At 39.4% G+C, this 21,691-nt stretch overlaps 2 protein-coding genes across 2 annotated transcripts in view; both read left to right on the top strand.

Annotated features, from left to right (window-relative positions):
- The first annotated feature begins 4,429 nt into the window (after positions 1 to 4,429).
- LOC124256350 lies at positions 4,430 to 9,100 on the top strand. Its single transcript, XM_046690339.1, has 4 exons — positions 4,430 to 5,260; positions 5,398 to 5,598; positions 5,714 to 5,997; positions 9,022 to 9,100. Exons 1-4 carry the CDS (start codon positions 4,895 to 4,897, stop codon positions 9,098 to 9,100), a joined length of 930 nt encoding a protein of 309 aa, XP_046546295.1. The 5' UTR covers positions 4,430 to 4,894.
- A 262-nt stretch (positions 9,101 to 9,362) lies between these two features.
- The window catches only part of LOC124256349 (amine oxidase [flavin-containing] B-like), a 32,564-nt gene continuing 20,235 nt past the window's right edge, over positions 9,363 to 21,691 (top strand). Inside the window, exons 1-5 of the mRNA XM_046690338.1 lie at positions 9,363 to 9,457; positions 11,722 to 11,796; positions 12,406 to 12,500; positions 13,706 to 13,843; positions 14,196 to 14,300. Coding sequence (XP_046546294.1) covers positions 11,748 to 11,796; positions 12,406 to 12,500; positions 13,706 to 13,843; positions 14,196 to 14,300 — 387 coding nt within the window. The 5' untranslated portion in view covers positions 9,363 to 9,457; positions 11,722 to 11,747. The remainder of the gene's footprint in view (positions 9,458 to 11,721; positions 11,797 to 12,405; positions 12,501 to 13,705; positions 13,844 to 14,195; positions 14,301 to 21,691) is intronic.

The following is a 21,691-nucleotide window of genomic DNA, read 5'->3' as shown; positions in this document are numbered from 1 at the left end:
CCATGGAAACATTTTGGACTTAGTCTCAAAAAGTAAGGATTGCTTTCGTTTCCGGAGCATAACTCAAGAACCGTTCAATATTTTTCAACAAAACATGGTAGATATATCAAACAGATCCTAAAGTGGTGCCTTTTGCTATTTGCAGATTTTTGTCATTTTTATTTTTCCCGGTTTCCATGGAAACATTTTGGACTTAGTCTCAAAAAGTAAGGATTGCTTTCGTTTCCGGAGCATAACTCAAGAACCGTTCAATATTTTCCAACAAAACATGGTAGATATATCAAACAGATCCTAAAGTGGTGCCTTTTGCTATTTGCAGATTTTTGGCATTTTAATTTTTCCCGGTTTCCATGGAAACGATTCGGACTTAGTCCCAAAAGTGAGGGGTGGGCTTCGTTTCCGGAGCACAACTCGAAAACTTCTTAATATCTTTCAGCAAAACTTAGCAGATATGTGAGCCAGATGCTATTTGCAGATATTTGTGATTTATTATTTTCTCAGTTTCCATGGAAACAATTTGGACTTAGTCTCAAAAGGGAGGGGTAGGTTTTGTTTCTGGAGCACAACGCGAAAACTTCTAAATATCTTTCAGCAAAACTTGGCAGATATGTGAGGCAGATCCCAAAGTGGTGCCTTTTGCTATTTGCAGATTTTTGTCATTTATTTTTTTCATGATTTCCATGGAAACGATTTGCACTTAGTCTAAAATCAAGCTGGACTTTAAGTAACTGTCAGATGATTTGTTCTTTCAAAGATGTGGGGGCCGGGGGGATATGTCATCTTCTGATGACTCTTGTTTAATCTGCTTTTAATTTTGCAGTTTTAAGTTTTGCATTTCATTCCATGGGGTTTTGTTTAATAATTTATTTTGAAAGGACAACATGATATATTTGATAAGTATATCATTTCTATGAATAATGCGGTTACAGAGTTTACTCATTTTCACCGTCAGCTTCCCCCACGAGGGTTATTGCTTGATATGACAATCAGTATTTATTCCAGTGATTGACATCATGAGTGTTGATTCGAATACAGTCACTGGCCAGGTCAGTGAAGCCTTACGAAAAAGCATGACTTGCTGAGGAGCAGATCTCTCATGGGGTACATCCCTCCAGCAATGATACAAATATAATAATAGTGATTTATTATGCGCCAAGTCCAACCAACAAATGCATGCAGATAGTGCTACATAATGTATCGACACATGGTCAGAGATTAGACAACAGATATGAATCACAAGTAATGACGTCTGAAAAGATGGATTGTCAGTACGAGACCAGGGAGGGACACACTGCTTAATGTCACAATCGAGGGAACACTTAAGTGTAGGTTCTGCATAGATGCATATTCTTTGACAGTGCGACTTGAGTCCTCCTTTAGAGAATGTGATCGTGTATTGATGCTCAATGCAAAGCTCTTATATCTAAATGTCGTTATCTTATGAGAAAACTGTTATTGTTATTTGCTTTTGAACTAAGTGCCATTGTTCACTTTTTTCAGAAAGACTTTTTAGGTCAGAGATATTATTTTTATCCCACCGGCATGTAATGCGGTGGGATATAGTCGTCGCCTCGTCCGTCTGTCCGTCCGTCCGTAATCATTTTGTTTCCGAAGCATAACTCAAAGACCGTTCGATATTTTTTAACCAAAATTGGTAGATATGTCAAACATAACCTAAGGTGGTGCCTTTTGCTATTTACAGATTATTGTCATTTTTATTTTTCTCGGTTTCCATGGAAACGTTTTGGACTTAGTCTTAAAGAAGGGTGGGCTTCGTTTCCGGAGCATAACTCAAGAACCGTTCAGTATTTCTCAACAAAACTTGGTACATATATCAAACAGATCTTAAAGTGGTGCCTTTTGCTATTTACAGATTTTTGGCATTTTTATTTTTCCCGGTTTCCATGGAAACGATTCGGACTTAGTCCCAAAAGTGAGGGGTGGGCTTCGTTTCCGGAGCATAACTCAAGAACCGTTCAATATTGTTCAACAAAACTTGGTAGATATATGAAACAGAACCTTGAGTGGTGCCTTTTGGTATTTGCAGATTTTTGTCATTTTTATTTTTCCCGGTTTCCATGGAAACATTTTGGACTTAGTCTCAAAAAGTAAGGATTGCTTTCGTTTCCGGAGCATAACTCAAGAACCGTTCAATATTTCTCAACAAAACTTGGTAGATATATCAAACAGATCCTAAAGTGGTGCCTTTTGCTATTTGCAGATTTTTGGCATTTTTATTTTTCCCAGTTTCCATGGAAACATTTTGGACTTAGTCTCAAAAAGTAAGGATTGCTTTCGTTTCCGAAGCATAACTCAAGAACCGTTCAGTATTTCTCAACAGAACTTGGTAGATATATCAAACAGATCCTAAAGTGGTGCCTTTTGCTATTTGCAGATTTTTGGCATTTTATTTTTCCCGGTTTCCATGGAAACGATTCAGACTTAGTCTCAAAAGTGAGGGGTGGGCTTCGTTTCCGGAGCACAACTCGAAAACTTCTCAATGTCTTTCAGCAAAACTTGGCAGATATGTGAGGCAGATCCCAAAGTGGTGCCTTTTGCAACTTACAGATTTTTGGCATTTTTATTTTTCCCGGTTTCCATGGAAACGATTCGGACTTAGTCCCAAAAGTGAGGGGTGGGCTTCGTTTCCGGAGCATAACTCAAGAACTGTTCAATATTGTTCAACAAAACTTGGTAGATATATGAAACAGAACCTTGAGTGGTGCCTTTTGGTATTTGCAGATTTTTGGCATTTTTATTTTTCCCGGTTTCCATGGAAACGATTCGGACTTAGTCCCAAAAGTGAGGGGTGGGCTTCGTTTCCGGAGCACAACTCGAAAACTTCTTAATATCTTTCAGCAAAACTTAGCAGATATGTGAGGCAGATGCTATTTGCAGATATTTGTGATTTATTATTTTCTCAGTTTCCATGGAAACAATTTGGACTTAGTCTAAAATCAAGCTGGACTTTAAGTAACTGTCAGATGATTTGTTCTTTCAAAGATGTGGGGGCCGGGGGGATATGTCATCTTCTGATGACTCTTGTTATATTTTATGTGTTGTTCTCGAATGACACAGATGATGAATATGTTATTGGTAATTTATTATCATAAAATGTTGCTTTTCATAATTTCATAATAAAATGGTTGAAAATGGAAACCTGTGTTTTCACATCTTTGTTGAAACTTAACAATAGTGCCGTTTATGTGGCTGGTTTGGGGGAAATACCCCAGCACAGTCTATTCCAAATGACTCAGTGAGCTATGGCATTGAATCTGCCATTTCGTACATCCGGGTCCCATCCCAAGTACATTAAGTGAACATGGTTGTTTTTTACAAACACTGCTAAATGGAGCGCTAGTTAGACGAGGCTGAGGTGACATAAAATAGTGTTTAACATCACGTTCCAGAACACTGATCCTATCTAAGCGCATGCATACGTGTAAGTGTGTCTGATGTGTGGACTAGTCAAGACTGATGCTGGTTTATTATCTAGGCAGCTGAGATATCATACAGCTGTTTGCCATGGATACCTCACTCACGCTTGGTATAATGACGCCCAGCTGACCAGTTCTCCAGGTTGTTTTGTTCCCCTTACTCACGAGCACCAGCCAGGGGAACAGCAAGTATACCATCTTGTAATGCCTTTGCTTTGACGCGGCCAAGGATTGAACAACCGAAATTCGTACCAAGACAGGTCCCCCCCCCCCCCCCCCCCCCCCCACCTTCGTATACTTCGAGCAAAGTCTTATGCCGTCGGCTGAGGTGATACGCACTCAATCAATTCAATAATCAATCCTGCTGATCTGCTTAATAATATCAAAAGAGTTGTTCAAAGGGCAATAGGGAGCAATATGTTTTTAAAAATACAGTGAACTCTGTATAATCCGACATCTGAATTATCAGACAATCTGTGAATTCCGACATATTTTTTTTTGGTCCCGGCAGCGTTCTTCTATATTATCATCATGTAAACATTGAATTATCCGACATGTGTACATTCCGAATTCCGACACCATTTTCTGGTCCCAATGACACTATGAATGTGTACAATCCGACATCCTGTCCCCATATTGGACTTACAAAGCCACTCAACCTGTCAATGGCCAGTTGACAACTAACATCCTGTTACTGGTAATCTCAGCACTTGCTAACTGGGAGGTATTTAGCATTGTGAGAACGTACATTTGTTTTTTCAAGCTGAGTGGCCAATGTGAGGACGGGGTGTCCCCAGTTTGCCAGCAGGTTTGTTTAAAGGTTCCAGGTCACTGGAACGTGCTAATCTCTTAAAACAGGTGATCACACCGTGAGGACCTAGGCATGTTTTGGCAAGCATAGGATGGTTACGGGCTAATCCGTCGAATTTTGAACAGCCAACAGTGCCGATCTGTCGAATCACGCTTGAGTTGTTCTGTGCTAATCGGTCGAATTTCAGACTCATACAGGGAGAGTCTAAGTTCATTAATTCAGGGGTTGGCTTGTATTGGATTAGGCTGCCTGTTTTTTATAATGAACAAGAACAGATTCGGTGTCGTCTCAGGACGCCGACCTACGGTTTCCTTTGAAGGTTAGGTTCTGATTAGGCTTAATTAGCGTTGCGGATAATCTACTCTAACTGTTTGGATAAGGTGAACTTGTAGCACATGTCACTTCCAATTGCTTGAAAAGTTTACAATAACACTTAGCAGAGTGCCAATAATGAACACTGTTCATATCTTTGGTATAAATATCTATGGCAGCTTCGACCCTCCAGCCCATGCAGTCCCGCTACGAAGAAGGCCTTATCGACATGAGAGATGGAAATTGGACTGATGAGACCAAACCCATGATTGCTTTGCCATGACCCACCTTCCCGGGTGCCCGGAGCTCTTTCTACAGAGCCAGGCGAGCGGTGATGCCACCACTTCCCCTCAGACGACAAGACCTAGTCTTCCCTGATGAATACAAGACGACGATTTCTGGCGACCCCTTCCTCCTCATCGACGACGGCCATGACAAGAGAATCCTTGGGTTTTCCACCGCCGATAACTTGTGTTATCTCTGCGAATCAGACACCATCTACGGAAATGGCACATTCTTCGTGGCGCCGACCATATTTCACCAGTTGTACACTATCCATGGCATGGTAGATGGGAACATGTTTCCTTTGGTATTCTTCTTCCTGCCAGATACGAAAGAGGATACTTACACCAGGATGTTCAGACTACTTGTCGATGCAGCCGCGACCAGAGGTCATCATTTGGATCCACAGAAGATCCAGGTAAATACAAATGAATGCTTTTGTTTTGTTTCGGAGAGAATAATGCAAATTACATGCTTATTATAAACCCATGCATGCACAGTTTATGTCCATTGTTGTCAATATTTGTATCATGATGTTCCAATATTTTGTTGCAGATGGACTATGAGGTTGCCTCCAGAAACGCCTCTGCGATCGTGTTCCCCCGAAGCGAGTGGAAGGGCTGCTTCTTCCACTTCACCCAATGTGTATTGAGGAGAACCCAGCAGCACCATATCCAGAAGGCCTACCAGGACGATGACGAGATCGAGAGGTTCGTCCGGAGATGTGCCGTCTTGCCTTTGGTGCCAGCACAGGAGGTAAGTTATTTTAAAACAAATACATGTAGTGAGCTCCACCCAAATAGGTTGTGTAATAAAAGTGTTTTGACCTTAATATTCAGTAACATTAATAAATGTATCTTTTCTTTTTCAGGTGGAGGACCTGTGGCTGGATACCTTGGCAACGATGCCAGATGATGACCGCTGCCGACAACTCGGAGACTACATTACCAACTTCTGCTGGGTGGAGGGAGATCTGCACATGACGCAATGGAACCACCACAGCTCAGATGGGCCAAGAACAAACAACCCCCCCAGGGTGGCATTCACGCCTGAAGAAATACATCGGCAAGGCTCATCCAAACATTTTCACGAGAACAGACCAAAACAAGCTGGTCCAGTATGCTGCTGGCTAGAAGCGTCCGTCAGGGATTTGGAGCGACGACATAATCCGGATTATCCTCCTCATTGTCCTCGTAATCCATTATTAATTGGCAAAATGAAACTAGTCTCCGGACGTCGACCTTTATATTTCACTCAACCGTAAAGTTTGGTCGAAAGGTCGGCGTTATGAGCCTGAACCTACACAGGCACTTTACGACAGGGTGCATTCAGTATAGATTAGTAAATCTACATACATAAACACTACCTTTTGACAAATCCACTGTGCAAGATAAAAGCAATTAATCAAGCAGCGTGTTATCGGTTAATCCTTTGATCGATGTTTGTTTTTGTAACTCAGCTGATAATCCCTTGCTGCACTTCCATGCGCATATTACATAACATGTAATACATTTGCCACATCAGACCTTAATTTATAATGTTGAGTATTTACTCCAGACACGAGAAATGCCAAATGGGAACCTTTGTTGGGTAATCCGAGTGGTGTTACCACTAATTATAACTGTTATATATTCATTAACTGACCATCAAGTGAAAGATAACAAATAACGTGTAAATTTACCACCAAACACGGGTTACAGAAAGGGAGTAGTATTCGCTGTATTGCATGCAATTTTGATTGCCTGACAAAACTTATAGGCAGACGCTGTTTTGAGGATACGAACGGAACTGCATTGTTGCGTAAGAAATATACATACGCATTTGCTGTATATACCTATAGTTACCTATAGTAATTTTTCAGATGTTCTAGCAATGGCAAAGTGGGGTTGTTTAGTTTACGGATTCAAATACATCAAATGTGTGTTTTTAATATCATAGCATAGGTAATAAACATCATTTTTACATGACATTATTGAATATCGGGGTAAAAAACACAGAATTAGGATCAAATTGGATCAGTCATTATACCATCCAGGCATTAGAAAATTTGAAAATGTTTACACTGCTGGGATTCTTTATTACAGTCAGACAAAAACTACCGGGGATATTTTCAAATAACGGGCATCCACCCTTCCTAATATCCCACTGTTTAGGTTGAAGAAATTCTGCCAAGGCGCACCAGCCTATGCTATCCGTACGGCTTCGATGACTGCACGTGGGGTGGGCAACGTATGTAAACAAAAAAATCGCTACACAATTCGAATCAGTGCTACAAGTTTGAGGATATTTTCTCTGTGAAACTAATAGTGGTGTGCCGATTCATCGATACATCGATCCATGGGCCGCCGATACAGTGAATTAATTTTGTCGTACATATCCCGATACTTCAGGCGAGCCACAATACATCGATATTTAACTTTGAATATCGCCGAATCGCGATATCTGTCAAGAAAAAACACTTACTTTTGTTTGGTGATTAAAGTAAATAAACATTTTCGCCGAAATTCTTGCGTCAAGAATTGTACATGTGTCAGATATTGCGCTCGCATGTTATCAACATTTGCAAAGTCCGTGTATAAAGTATCTCCTTTCCGAATGATTATTGAACGACGCTGACGGAATTTGACGAAATACTTTATAACTGGTTTTGTTTTGGTGTCTTATAGTTAGTGTTAGAATTAAAGGTTTTAGTATCGTGACACGTAATGTATCGCCACCCTTATATCGGGATTCGTATCGTATCACTGCTTCAGTGCACAATACTTTGGCAATATATTGTCGCGACTCTAAGGGGTTTTTTTTTTTGTATCGTGATGCATCGTATCGCAGGTTGTATGCCAATACCAGCACTAGAAAGTTAGAAACTAAGCCATTCTATCGTAGATGTTTATTTCAATGTTTAGGCTCGTCCAGAATAAAAGAGCTAAGAAATATTGAATGGACTGTGCGGGACGTACTTGCATGGCAACAATGGCGTCTGCTGATACGTTGCTTGCAGACAGACAGACAGACAGACAGACAGATATTTTATTTCAGTCTCACCTCACATAAAATACATATATAAATATATTTATAAAATATAGCATATAAGTGAGCCACCCTTTAAGGGTTATGAGAGACTAATGTATTAAAAACATTATAAATACTAAATAATAAATAATTATATAGGTACATACAGTGTAAAATCTATCCGTATAAAATATGTTTTCTTCTTTGCAAGATATAAAAGCAGGTTTTGGCACTAAAATATACATGGTGTTTAAAAAAGTAAAACTAACTTATCATCACAAAGATCTAAGAAGTTGGGATAGCTAAAACAGACATTTTCATATAAACTTTCACGCAAATCATCATACATAGGGCAATACAACAGAACGTGTCTTTCATCCTCAACACTCTCACTGCACTGAAAACATACCCTCTCATTCACATTCACATTTGTGTATCTGCCGGTTTCCAAATGCAGAGGAGCAGTACCATGGTGACCGAGAAATAGAGATCATTAAATTTAAGTTAAGTACCAAGCGCGTGTGGTGTGTTACAGTGGCAGCAGGGCCTAGAATTTCGAAGCTGTCTTAGCGCTATGATAGTCGTAAGTTAATGTTAATGTATGGCACTTACGACTATCTTAGCGCTAAGAGAGATTCGAAATTCTAGGCCCTGAGCAATGCAGATATATCACTCTACATTTTAAGAAAATGAAGTTTCTATTTATTATATTAAACAAAAATAATGTAAAAAAATAAATAAAAGGACATGCTTGTACAGAAAAAACAACAAAAAAACAAAACAAAAAAAACCCCACCCTACATATTTCTTCCCAACTAACCTGACACCTGAAATTAAATATCAGCATACCAAACCTACGCGTTCCTAATTAATCCCCAACCCCCCTAACAATGACTAATTTGATGTATTCTTCAAAATAAATCTAACATGAACTTGTAACTGTGAACTTCCTGTTAAATCTACCCCGCTCACCCGACACCCGAAATTAAATAGCAACAAAATACACCTACTCGTTCCCATTCTATTCCTCTCAAGACGTGGAAGGAGGCAGTTAACTTGATGCGTGTACGAGCCGACAGTCGATTTCCTGCCTTCAAGGCTTATATAGCCAGCATGGGGGCCATGTGACCTGGGAAACACAAATACAGCCGCTGCACACGCTCCTTACAGCCTTGCCTTGCCCCTCAAGATGGCTGAGCATGCGGGAGGCGTGGCATCGTCCTCTGTCTTCCCGGTCACCAAGCTTTGACTGTATATGACTTTTAAGGTACTACATCAGCCGCCCGTCCAACTGCCTTACACTACTATGTGATAATTTAACATAATAATTTAAACCCGAGACACCACACATTAATCCAGTCTCATCTTGAATATGCGCGTTTGTTTACAAACAAGAGTCCGGTCACGTGATATGCTTTGCCTGTGGCAGTGACGTACGTTATGCTAATAGTCTTTCGAAGTAAATAGGAAGGGAGAAAAGTCATGTTTTGACAGAAGCCAATAGCTGTTAAGTGGTACACATATATTATGTAATTACACACGTATACATGCACGTATTACGGACCGGTGGATGCCAGTTTGTGAAAGCAGCTAGAGCATTAGGTATGTCTACGTATTTGCAGATGTAGCAGTTTACCGGTCATTTTGCGTTTCTCTGCATGAGGGACCGTACATAATTTATGGCTAGGTGATGATTTTATGGGGTGGTGATGATTTTAAAGGAGCACTGATCACAGGAACCCGTTATCGCTATGTAGGTTATACATAGGCCATAGATCTGTACACACACTTCATATGTATAGAGTATTTATATATGTGTATATAGATCTATTGTATAACCTACATAGCGATAACGGGTTCCTGAGGCACTGATCCAGAGCGATCAATGTTTCTCGCCAAGTCTACGAATACAAGGTGCGAGCTCGTCAGTACCTGCTCCCTCGACCGTGACGGACACGGGGACTAGGCTACTGTCTAACTTGGCAGAAGTTCTTCAACCTAAATAGTGGTACACGGATGCACATCAGATTCCATTATTTGAAAATATACCCATTAGTTCTTGTCAATTGTAATAAAGTATCCCAGCAGTGTAGGCTTTTTCAGATTTTCTAAGGCATGGATGGTATAATGACTAATCAAATTGGATCCTATATCTGTGCTTTTTATCTCAATATTTGAATCATGTCATGTAAAAATATGATGTTAAAAATATGTTATTAAAACACACATTTGATTTATTTGAATCCGTAAACTAAACAATCCCCCCTTTGCCACTGCTAGAAAAATCTGAAAATGTACTTAGGTAAATAGGTATATACAGTTTTTAACTTAAGTACACAGCAAATGCTTATATGTATTTCTTATGCAGCACTGAAGTTCTGTTCGTATCCTCCAAACAGTGTTGGCCCTTAAGTTTTTTTCAGGCAATTAAAATTGTATGCAATACAGCGATTACTACTCCCTTGCTTTAACCCGTGTTAGGTGGTATAAACCTACACATGTTATTTGTCATCATTCACTTGATGCTCAGTTAATGAATTTATAACAGGTATAATTAGTGGTAACACCACTCAGATTACCCAACAAAGGTTCCCATTTGGCCTTTTATCGTGTCTGGAGTAAATACTCATCATTATATATTTAGGTCTGACGTGGCAAATATATTTACATGTTATGTAATATGTTCATGGAAGTGCAGCAAGAGGAATTACCAGCTGATCAAACAAACATCGATCAAAGGCTTATTCGATAACACGCTGATTGATTAATTACTTTCATCTTGCAAAGTGGATTTGTCAAAAGGCAGTGTTTTAAACTTTATGTATGTAGATTTACTAATCTATACTAAATACACCCTGTCGTATAGTGCCTGTGTAAAAACAACATCCTTCCATCAAAGGATTAACCACCAATCGTTGATTGATTGCTCATTACTGGCTAACTAAATTACTTTTTTAAAGAATGGTGGACATCATGCACTTAGTTGGCGGGTGTGCTCTTTGGGATGACCAATGAGACTATACACCAACGTGAAAAGCCTGAAAAGATATGTCACTTTTTTCGTGTTTTAGACTTCAAAATGTTTTCATTTGTTATAAGGATGGAAATATTATCGAGTAAAAAGGATTTCATCTTTGTTGATCAATCTATACTTATACTATCAATTGCACATACGGGTGGCGCAGCAGAGATCACGAACCAGTGAAGAATTCTGGGATATCATCCGGGTGCTCACAGGAGAAAAACAATAACAAAAGCAACAACCAGTCCACGGAAATTGCTCGGGATCAGTGCCCCTTAAAGGAAGGGTCACCCATTTTGTTCTGGGGAGGTGGGGAAGTCATCAGCAGTTTTGTACATGAGTATATGTAAAAAATTATGCTTAAACTTATCATAATTTATAGAAAGGGGGGGCGGGGCATCATCACACAGACACCCCACTCCTAACCATAAATTATGAATGATCACTTAGTCACGAAACATGTATGCAGAAGTAAATTAATACCAGTCGTAACATAATCAATTCATGTTAAACTCATGAAGAGCTGGAATAGAATTGGTCTCCAGCAACTATGTTTGTTAAACGAAGTGACAGGTCAGGCAAGCTGGTTGGTAGATGCATGTCACCATATCCAAGCAGCGTAGATTGATGCTCATGATATCAGTCACAGGATTGTCTGGTCCAAACTTGATTATTTATAGAGAGGCATCATACTGAGCTGGAAAAACTGATGAGTGCTGTGTTACATATCCAGCCAAAAGCAAAACATACATCATGTTGAACTTCTGTGAGCAATTCTGTTATTATTACTGAGTAACATATCAGACAACAGCAATGGCAATATTTATCATTCTCATCTTCATTTCTAGTGTCTCAGCATCACGTGCATCTGAAGATGGAGGACATTCATGTGGATGTTGCAGTTATTGGCGCTGGCATCAGTGGTGAGGACAACTCAACTTCAATTCTTAAAGTTTCAAGCTCTCTCCCATAAAAATATTCTACAAGCACTGACAAGTGTCTCGAATCATGCAACATGTTATCAAACTGCCAACAATATGGATGGTTACTATGGTTACCTATGCTGGTTGTACTCTCCATCTGTTATTTACAGGGCCACAGCAAGAATGTAATTCTTCGGTGTAAAATAATATTCATTTTCATTGTTTGGAATTATGTGCATTTAGGATTAATGTATTAACTTTGTGAGTCAAATGTGACATGTTGAAACTGCATACCATGCATTTTAGTGGCAGTACAGATTTATGACAGTTACATAAACAAACAGCTTTTATACAAGTTAATGTAATTTTAGATATTTGCATAAGTCTTTAACATTTACTCACAAATATTAACATGAACTCTTCCAACATGATGATTGATGATTTCACCTTGAGGTTCAAACAGAATACTTGCAGCACCTGCTGATAACATGATTCCTCTTGTCTCAAACCTTGGTAAACTTGATGTCATATGCTTGATGGTCTCTATAGTATATATCCAAGTTACCACAGTTTTACTGCATATGTGAACTCTGATTATCTTTCTATGAGGACTAAGTGCTGCCTGTTTACTCAAGAAGAGTGGATTGAGTGTTGCTGTCCTCGAAGCCCAGAATCGTGTCGGAGGACGGACATACACAGTCAGGGTACGAACATTGGTTTACCTTACTAGTTACTCTTGTCTCATTAGCTCCCTATTAAAAATTATGTCATCTTATGTAATTGTCTTCATACTTCTATGCATAGTACAGCTCTGACAACTCCAAGAAATTCAACACATCAAAATCATTCACACTGAACATGCTAACAAAAGAACAGGTCAATTGAGCTTTTGTTGTAGTTCCTTGTCAACTTGAATGCTGTTATAATATTAAATTAGTGACATTAGGAGGTATCTGAAGCTAAATCTTTGCATTGATGATCTATGGTGTCAGTAAGGTTTGCTCACAGATTTACAATCTGATCTTGGTCATGTTTCTCATGGTAACCTCATTGACTATTTAAATCCAAATCATTAAATTTTGTTCTCCATTAGTTTTGAAGTATAGCATATGCCATACTGGTAATGTATTGTGATATTTGGCACAACCTTTGGACTTCCAGTACCCTTGTGACTGCCAATGCCAAGGTAGTGATAATGTTTCCTGTAATTATGCCCTGTTTCATATGTATGAAGATGTTGCGTATTGAACAAGCAATGAGGATATATCCTATGCAACTATTATGTGTAATATTCCAATATAACAGTCCTGAAAAAGGTAATTGTGAGCTACAGAATGTCTTTTCCTGATCCACTTGTCACTCCATGTAATACATGATTGACTGACAATGGAAAGGGATATATGTCAGTTTCATTTGACCAGTTGACTGACAGCGATGTCTTCCAGCCTATGTTGAAATCCAAATCCCTGCTGGTTACTGTAATGATACACATTTGAACCCTGCAGGGGACCGGACATTTATTACAAGGTTGGTGGACTGGTGGATAAAGTGGGGATGATGCAAAATTGACACTTCCTCAAGTACATTCTTGTACATCATTACCTTAAACGCATACCAAAACAACAATTAGGTCATGAATGTATGGTCTACTTGGGTGTTGCTGATTTTATCATTCTCTTGTTTACAAGGATAATATTGATTTTTGACAGATTGTTATAATTATATAGACACTGATTTTACTAACATCGCCAACAAGAAGATACTTTTGTGTGTTCGTATCAGCTGTGTAGATCATTGCCTGTGTGTCGATTACTAACTTTTCATTACAGGTGAAATTCATGGTTACGTTTTATTAATCAAGAACCTATCTGTGATAAATGCTTTGAAAAAACTTAATGTTTTATTGTAGCACCCAACTCATGGCTCTGTAGATGTGGGCGGCGCCTACGTTGGACCCACCCAGAACAGAGTGTTCAGGCTCATCAAGGAACTTGGACTACAAGTCTACAATGTCAATGACGAGAACAGGAATGTCCTGTATATTAATGTTAGTGACATATCTTAAATACATTTGTTGGCATTAATTATGACAAAGACTATTTATGACCAATTTAATCATTGGTGCCTTACATCATGAAGTTGACATAGCCAGCGCCTTGTCAAAATGACCATGAATATTAAGATATTATATAAATTTCAAGACTTGTTGGACTTCATGTATGAATGAGAGTAACAAGACATTTCATCCTGACGTTTTGCAAAGAACCCACCAATGTTATGGACAAATTGTAAATTTTGAATTTGCTTGAATTAGAAACACTATATGGAACTGCTTGAATGGACATACAACAAAGATACTACCACCATGCTTGTGTCATGTGATGTCTGAATATTTTCAGGGTTCCTGGTCAACCTTTAAGGGAAGCACACCATCTATGAAAAATCCTTTTAGCTACCTGGATCTCAATCATGCAATCAGAACAATTGACAAGATGGCTGAACAGGTACACAGCATAACAATTGCTTGATTATTTTGATTTTTTGTTGGGGGTTTGTTTAACCCACATTTTGTGAGTTGGACAGTTGTGTTCCAGTGCTGCAGCCAGGATTTCCTTGGAAGGGGGCCAGTTGGCCGCTACCTTTAGAAAATGTGTCCCAATAACCACTAGTGACAAAACCATGAGGCTATCTACATGAATTGCTTCTAGTAAAAAGTACTATAAATAATATTGTTCTATTCAATTAACTTCGTACATCAAGTCGAGCTCCATACAGCAACTCAAGCTCCTTAAAGCGATTCATATATAAAAAAGTGTTAAAAATTATAAACTTGTGCCATTGTTGGTATATACATTTATAAATAAAGCACCAAGGTAAGTACAATTAGCGGGAATCCCGCAATTAGGCAGACTTCCGCACTGGTCTTCTCAAGAATAACCTATTTTGAATTTCAAATAATGATAAAGTAGAATCTATGACACACAAGAATTGGGCAAAAATATATAGTTAGTGACTAACAATTATCAGTGAACGGTTGGTTGGTACAGACTGTATTGAATTAATAATGTTTGCTGATAAGGACCTTTTAACCAAAGTGTTGTGTAAAAACACAAATGTGTTTTCTCCCTCAAGATCGAGGCTACAGATGGCCCAGTCTAAGTTGATGTAAATGACTGTGCAGAGTTATGTCCCTGGGCACTCCAGACTGACTGACTGACTGAGTCTGGTTTTAAGCCGCTTTTAGCAATATTCCAGCAACATCACGGCGTGGAGACACAGAAATGGGCTTCACACATTGTACCCATGTGGGATTCGAACCCTTCGGGACGAGCCAACGCTTTAACCATTAGGTTACCCCACCGCCTCGGCACTCCAGAAACCTTATTATCATGGCCTTAGCATGACAAACAAACACTTCTTCTATTTAGGCCATGTTTCTACCCCCAAGTATATCTACATATGGTTGGAAACCTCAGAATATTCAGTAAGTGAGTGAGTGAGTTTAGTTTTACACCGCACTCAGCAATATTCCAGCTATATGGCGGCGGTCTGTAAATAATCGAGTCTGGACCAGACAATCCAGTGATCAACAGCATGAGCATCGATCTGCACAATTGGGAACCGATGACATGTGTGAACCAAGTCAGCGAGCCTGACCACCCGATCCCGTTAGGCGCCTCTTACAATAAGCATGGGTTACTGAAGGCTCATTCTAACCCGGACCTTCACGGGTTCAGAATATTCAGCATATTTTGAACAGATGTCCGTAGCTACCAGTGTGTAATGTGTAACATGTAAAACACATCAAATAGAACTACGTGAGTACTGCAGCAGATTTGGACATTTCATTTCATGCCTTGTCATTCCATTTCCATTTCATGGCAGATACTATATTACCGTATATGACCATCTATAAGCCGAATTTTGAGGACCAAAAAAAGCAGTCTGTAGAAGGGGGTCGTCTTATCCATGGGTTACGCATTCGTCAAACTTTTTTCCAGGGGTAAGAAAACAACATCGAATCACTTCGCATGAACAAACAACAGAAGACGACTTTGTCAGTAGAGACGTCAAATTTGCAATTAAACATCACTAGACAAGATTATTTACCTTTTAAGTTAAGTTTTTTTTGCTGGGCATTGTATTATTTGCAGGGATTAAGATTACCGTGTATCTGAGCCGAAATAGCAATCAGCTGTGCACACGTTTCCCGGCAAACAAGTTCAAACATGCACAATAATATAACGGGACGAATTCTGACGCAGTCATCAGTAAAATATAATACAGAATACCATTATTTTACCCAAAGAAATATATCCTAGCATTGTGTAATTTTAGTTACAGTTTTTGCTCTATATATTAATTAAGATTAAGATTACCGTGTGTATTTGAACCGGAAATAGCAATCAGCTGTGCACATGTTTCCCGGCGAACAAGTTCAAACATGCACAATAATATAACGGGACGAATTCTGAAGCAGTCGTCAGTAAAATATAATACAGAATACTATTATTTAACCCAAAGTAATATATCCTAGCATTGTGTAATTTTAATTACAGTTTTATGTAAAAATATATATAATCAACACTAAGGTTATACGGACCCTCACGGACACTGATTTTAAGGGTCAAGTTTGGGGGTCGCCTTATCCATGGGGTCGTCTGTCTTATAGACGGTCATATACTGATGTAAGACTTACCTGCCTTTGCCATTGTATTTACTCTTCTCTCAATCAACCAGTGAGCTCCTCCATTCCATCATCAGGAGCTTTCACTTCTCTCCTGCCACTGGGATACTGGTGTGAGGTACATGTAGTCTTCCCACTTTTCTCAAGACCAGAAGTAACTTCTTGTAGATCTATGAGCATAAGAATGTGACATTTTAGTGACCTGGAATGAACATAGTAGTGTGTGCTGCTTGCAGGTGCCCCCTAGGTGCACCCTGGAAGTGACTAATGCAACAAGATAAAGAGTGGGACTCAATGACTGTACAGGAGTTCATCAACTCTATTTGCTGGACATGGTAAAGGAATTGTATGTTTTTGTAAAGACCTTTTGGAAATTTATCAGTCAAGAAAGAAAGTGTCGGAATTATTTTTATTTTTGTGCTGTGAGTTAGAGTAGAATAGCTTCTTGACCCAAGAGCCGCCTCTTGGTTCAGATGCTGACTGAATAGTTACAATGTATGCCTAGGTGAATCATTTATTGTAGCACTCCATACAATACAGAATTGGACTTAAACATAACTGACCATAGCTATCAGCCATTTGTGCGACTAGAAATGATTACAAACAGGTTGCTGTGACTCAATTGTAAACATGATTAATATATACTCATGGAAACAAATAAGGGAACACTTGAAAGTACAAGTGTTCCTTTATTCTTTTCCAGGTTTCTTCACAAGGTATGTATTGCACTGTGGGTGAAATTCTGAAATAATTAAAGGAAAAGGAACACTTGTACTTTCATGTGTTCCCTTATTTGTTTCCATGAGCATATTATCTTTCAACTTGATGGTGCTTATAAAAAGCAATTTGAACAGTACAAAACACTGTTAGATTTTGAAAGTGACTGTAAGAATAAGGATGTTTGCTCTTTTTTTGGTCTTGCACTTTCAAGTCAATGAGGCATGTTTTTTTCTGTTTTGGGTATATTTCAGGAAACTAAAAACAATAATGAAGATTTTCATCAACGCCCTATTTACAGCTGAGCTCCATCAATTGTCCTTCTGTACTTCCTTCAATACATCCACAGTGGACAGAATTTCAGCAGGGTGTCTCTCATCACTGGTGGAGCACAGGTAGAATGTTGATTTCAGTCTCAACTCCACAGACAGTGACTACAATGTTAACAGGGTGTCTCTTATCAGTGAGGAATCGTAGGTAGTGTGTTAGTCTCAGTCTTCCCTCCTCAGACAGTGATCTAAATGTTAACTGGTTGTCTCTCATAGCTGATGGATCACAGGTAGAGTGTTACTCAGTCTACCCTCCACCTACAGTGGTCAAATGTTGGTTGTCTCTCATAGCTGATGGATCACAGGTAGAGTGTTACTCAGTCTACCCTCCACCCACAGTGGTCACAATGTAAGCTGGTTGTCTCTCATAGCTGATGGATCACAGGTAGAGTGTTACTCAGTCTACCCTCCACCCACAGTGGTCACAATGTAAGCTGGTTGTCTCTCATAGCTGATGGATCACAGGTAGAGTGTTACTCAGTCTACCCTCTCACCCACAGTGGTCACAATGTAAGCTGGTTGTCTCTCATAGCTGATGGATCACAGGTAGAGTGCGTTACTCAGTCTACCCTCCACCCACAGTGGTCACAATGTAAGCTGGTTGTCTCTCATAGCTGATGGATCACAGGTAGAAAGTGTTACTCAGTCTACCCTCCACCCACAGTGGTCACAATGTAAGCTTGTCTGTCTCATAGCTGATGGATCACAGGTAGAGTGTTACTGTTCACCCTCCACCCACAGTGGTCACAATGTAAGCTGGTTGTCTCTCATAGCTTTGATGGATCACAGGTGAGTAAGTCACTTCAGTCTACCCTCCACCCACAGTGGTCACAATGTAAGCTGGTTGTCTCCTCATAGCTGATGGATCACAGGTAGAGGTTACTCTCAGTCTACACCCTCCACCCACAGTGGTCACAATGTAAGCTGGTTGTCTCTCATAGCTGATGGATCACAGGTAGAGTGTTACCTCAGTCTACCCTCCACCCACAGTGGTCACAATGTGTTGGTTGTCTCTCATAGCTGATGGATCACAGGTCGAGAGGTTACTCAGTCTACCCTCCACCCACAGTGGTCACAATGTAAGCTGGTTGTCTCTCATAGCTGATGGATCACAGGTAGAGAGTGTTCCTCAGTCTACCCTCCACCCACAGTGGTCACAATGTAAGCTGGTTGTCTCTCATAGCTGATGGATCACAGGTAGAGTGTTACTCAGTCTACCCTCCACCCACAGTGGTCACAATGTAAGCTGGTTGTCTCTCATAGCTGATGGATCACAGGTAGAGTATTAGACAAAGTCTAACCCCACCCACAGTGACCTCAATGTCAACAAGATGTAGCACAGGTTGAATGTTAGTCCAAGTCTCCTGAGGTAATGGTAGAATGCATACAGGACAGTATTTTACATCCGATAAATTTAAGTTTAAGAATATTTTTTATTAAGTTCATGAAATAACAATAATAACAAATATGAAAGTAGTGAGGGAGATGTACGCCTCGCCTTGTACCTCTACTTCTACTGTATACTGTCTGTAAGGATGTCGATATCCTGTCCGTTTAGCTTTACGTCCAACCAGCTGTTTTCAATGTATCAGTCGGCTTATATTTCATATATTGATTAGAACATATTACATATTTTAATATATCAATAATGGTTGTGTGAACAGTGTATCTGTCCATTCCCCTATAGATGGAGCCTATTGTATTACATGGAATGAATGTTCGTGGATTTATGCTTAGTTTCACACAGCTGATGCTCAGATATTAAACTCTGCTGCTCTCAATATTCGTTTGTCAGTCTCAGTGCGATTTGCTGTATTTTCTGGCCTATTCAATGATGAGTGTGATAAAACATGTCATTGTATGAATTTAAGTAGCTGTATGGATGACAAGAGTAACCAGTGCACCTTTAAATAAAGCTGATCCCTACATGGGCATTTATGATTGTGAATATGACAACCATAACATTGACAATATCATATATACTGATAGCATCAGTTAACAAATAGAACAGTGTCATAAGACTCACCTCTTTGAGGAGGGGCAGGGGTGTAGCCTAGTGGTTACAGCATTTGTTCGTCAAGCGAAGACCTGGGTTCACGCCAGATCACTGATATCTGTCAAGAAAAACACTTACTTTTGTTTTGGTGATTAAAATGCGTGGCATTTCACCGAGATTCTTGCGTCAGAATTGTACATGTATCCAGATATTGCGCTCGCATGTTATCAATATTCGCAAAGTCCGTGTATAAGTATCTCCTTTCCGAATGATTATTGAACGGCGACGGAATTTGTTGAAATACTTTATAACTGGTTTTGTTTTGGTGATATTGCCGTTAGTGTTAGAATTAAAGGTTTTAGTAGCTTCGTGACGTAATGCATCGCCACCTTATATCGGAGTTCGTATCGTATCTGCTTCAGTTACTACAATACTTTGGCAATATATTGTCGCGGCTCTAAGGGTTTTGTATCGTGATGCATCCGGCTATCGCAGGTTGGCCTTCCAATACCAGCACTAGAAAGTTAGAAACTAAGCCATTCTATCGTAGATGTTTATTTCAATGTTTAGGCTCGTCAGAATAAAGAGCTAAGAAATATTGAATGGACTGTGCAGGACGTACTTGCATGGCAACAAATGGCGTCTGCTGATACGTTGCTTGCAGACAGACAGACAGATATTTTGACAGTCTCACCTCACATAAAATGCATATATAAATATATTTATAAAATATAGCATATAGAGTGAGCCACCCTTTAAAGGGTTATGAAGAGACTAATGTATTACAAAAACATTACAAATACTAAATATGGCAATTATATGGGGAGTACATACGGTACAAAATCTATCCGTATAAAATATGTTTTTCTTCTTTGCAAGATATAAAAGCAGGTTTTGGCACTAGAATATACATGGTGTTTTAAAAGTAAAACTAACTTATCATTCACAAAGATCTAAGAAGTTGGAATTAAGCTAAAACAGACATTTCATATAAACTTGCATATCATCATACATAGGGCAATACAACAGAACTTGTGTCTTTCATCCCTCAACACTCTCACTGCACTGAAACATACCCTCTCATTCACATTCACATTTGTGTATCTGCCCGTTTCAAATGCAGAGGAGCAGTACCATGGTGACCGAGAAATAGAGATCTATTATATTTAAGTTAAGTACCAAGCGCGTGTAGTGTGTTACAATTGATGGCTTGGCAGAATTTCAAATTTCAGAGCTGTCTTGGCCGCTATGATAGCGTCAACAAGTTAATGTTAATGTATAGCACTTGACTATCTTAACTAGGAGATTCAATTCAATATTCTTCTGAATATATCACTCTACATTTTAAGAAAATGAAGTTTCTATTTATTATATATTAAACAAAATAATGTAAAAATAAATAAAAGGACATGCTTGTACAGAAAAACACAAAAAAACACAAAAAAACCACCCCTACATATTTCTTCCCAACTAACCTGACACCACAAATTCAAATATCAGCATACCAAACCTGCATGTTCCTAATCAATCCCAACCCCTAACCGTGACTAATTTGATGTATTCTTCAAATAAATCTAACATGAACTTGTAATAGCCGAACTTCCTGTTAAATCCTACCCCGCTCACCGACACCCCGGGGATTAAATAGCAACAAAATACACTATAGTTCCATTTCTATTCCTCTCAAGACGTGGAAGGCAGTTAACCGATGCGTGTACGGGCCGACAGTCGATTACTTGCCTTCAAAACTACCAAAGCCAGCATGGGGCCATGTGACCTGGGAAACGCAAATGCAGCCGCTGCACACTCGCCGACGCTTGCCGCCCCTCAAGATGGCTGGGCATGCGGGAGGCGTGGCATCGTCCTCTGTCTTCCCGGTCACCAAGCTGATTATATGACTTTTAGGGTACTACATCAGCCGCCCGTCCAACTGCCTTACACTACTATGTGATAATTTAACACTAATAATTTAAACCCGAGACGCCACACATTAATCCAGTCTCATCTTGAATATGCGCGTTTGTTTTCAAACAAGGGTCAGTCACGTGATATGCTCACTTTGCCTGTGGCAGTGACGTACGTTATGCTATGAACTCGGAAATAAATGGCGGAAGGAGGAAGAATATGACAGAAGCCAATAGCTGTTAAGTGGTACATATATTATGT

Source organism: Haliotis rubra, unplaced genomic scaffold (assembly GCF_003918875.1).
Source record: "Haliotis rubra isolate DU_JTF1 unplaced genomic scaffold, ASM391887v1 Scf625, whole genome shotgun sequence".
Taxonomy (NCBI): domain Eukaryota; kingdom Metazoa; phylum Mollusca; class Gastropoda; order Lepetellida; family Haliotidae; genus Haliotis; species Haliotis rubra.
The sequence above is the reverse complement of the archived record's forward strand: the minus strand, read 5'-3'. Positions and strand labels throughout refer to the sequence as shown.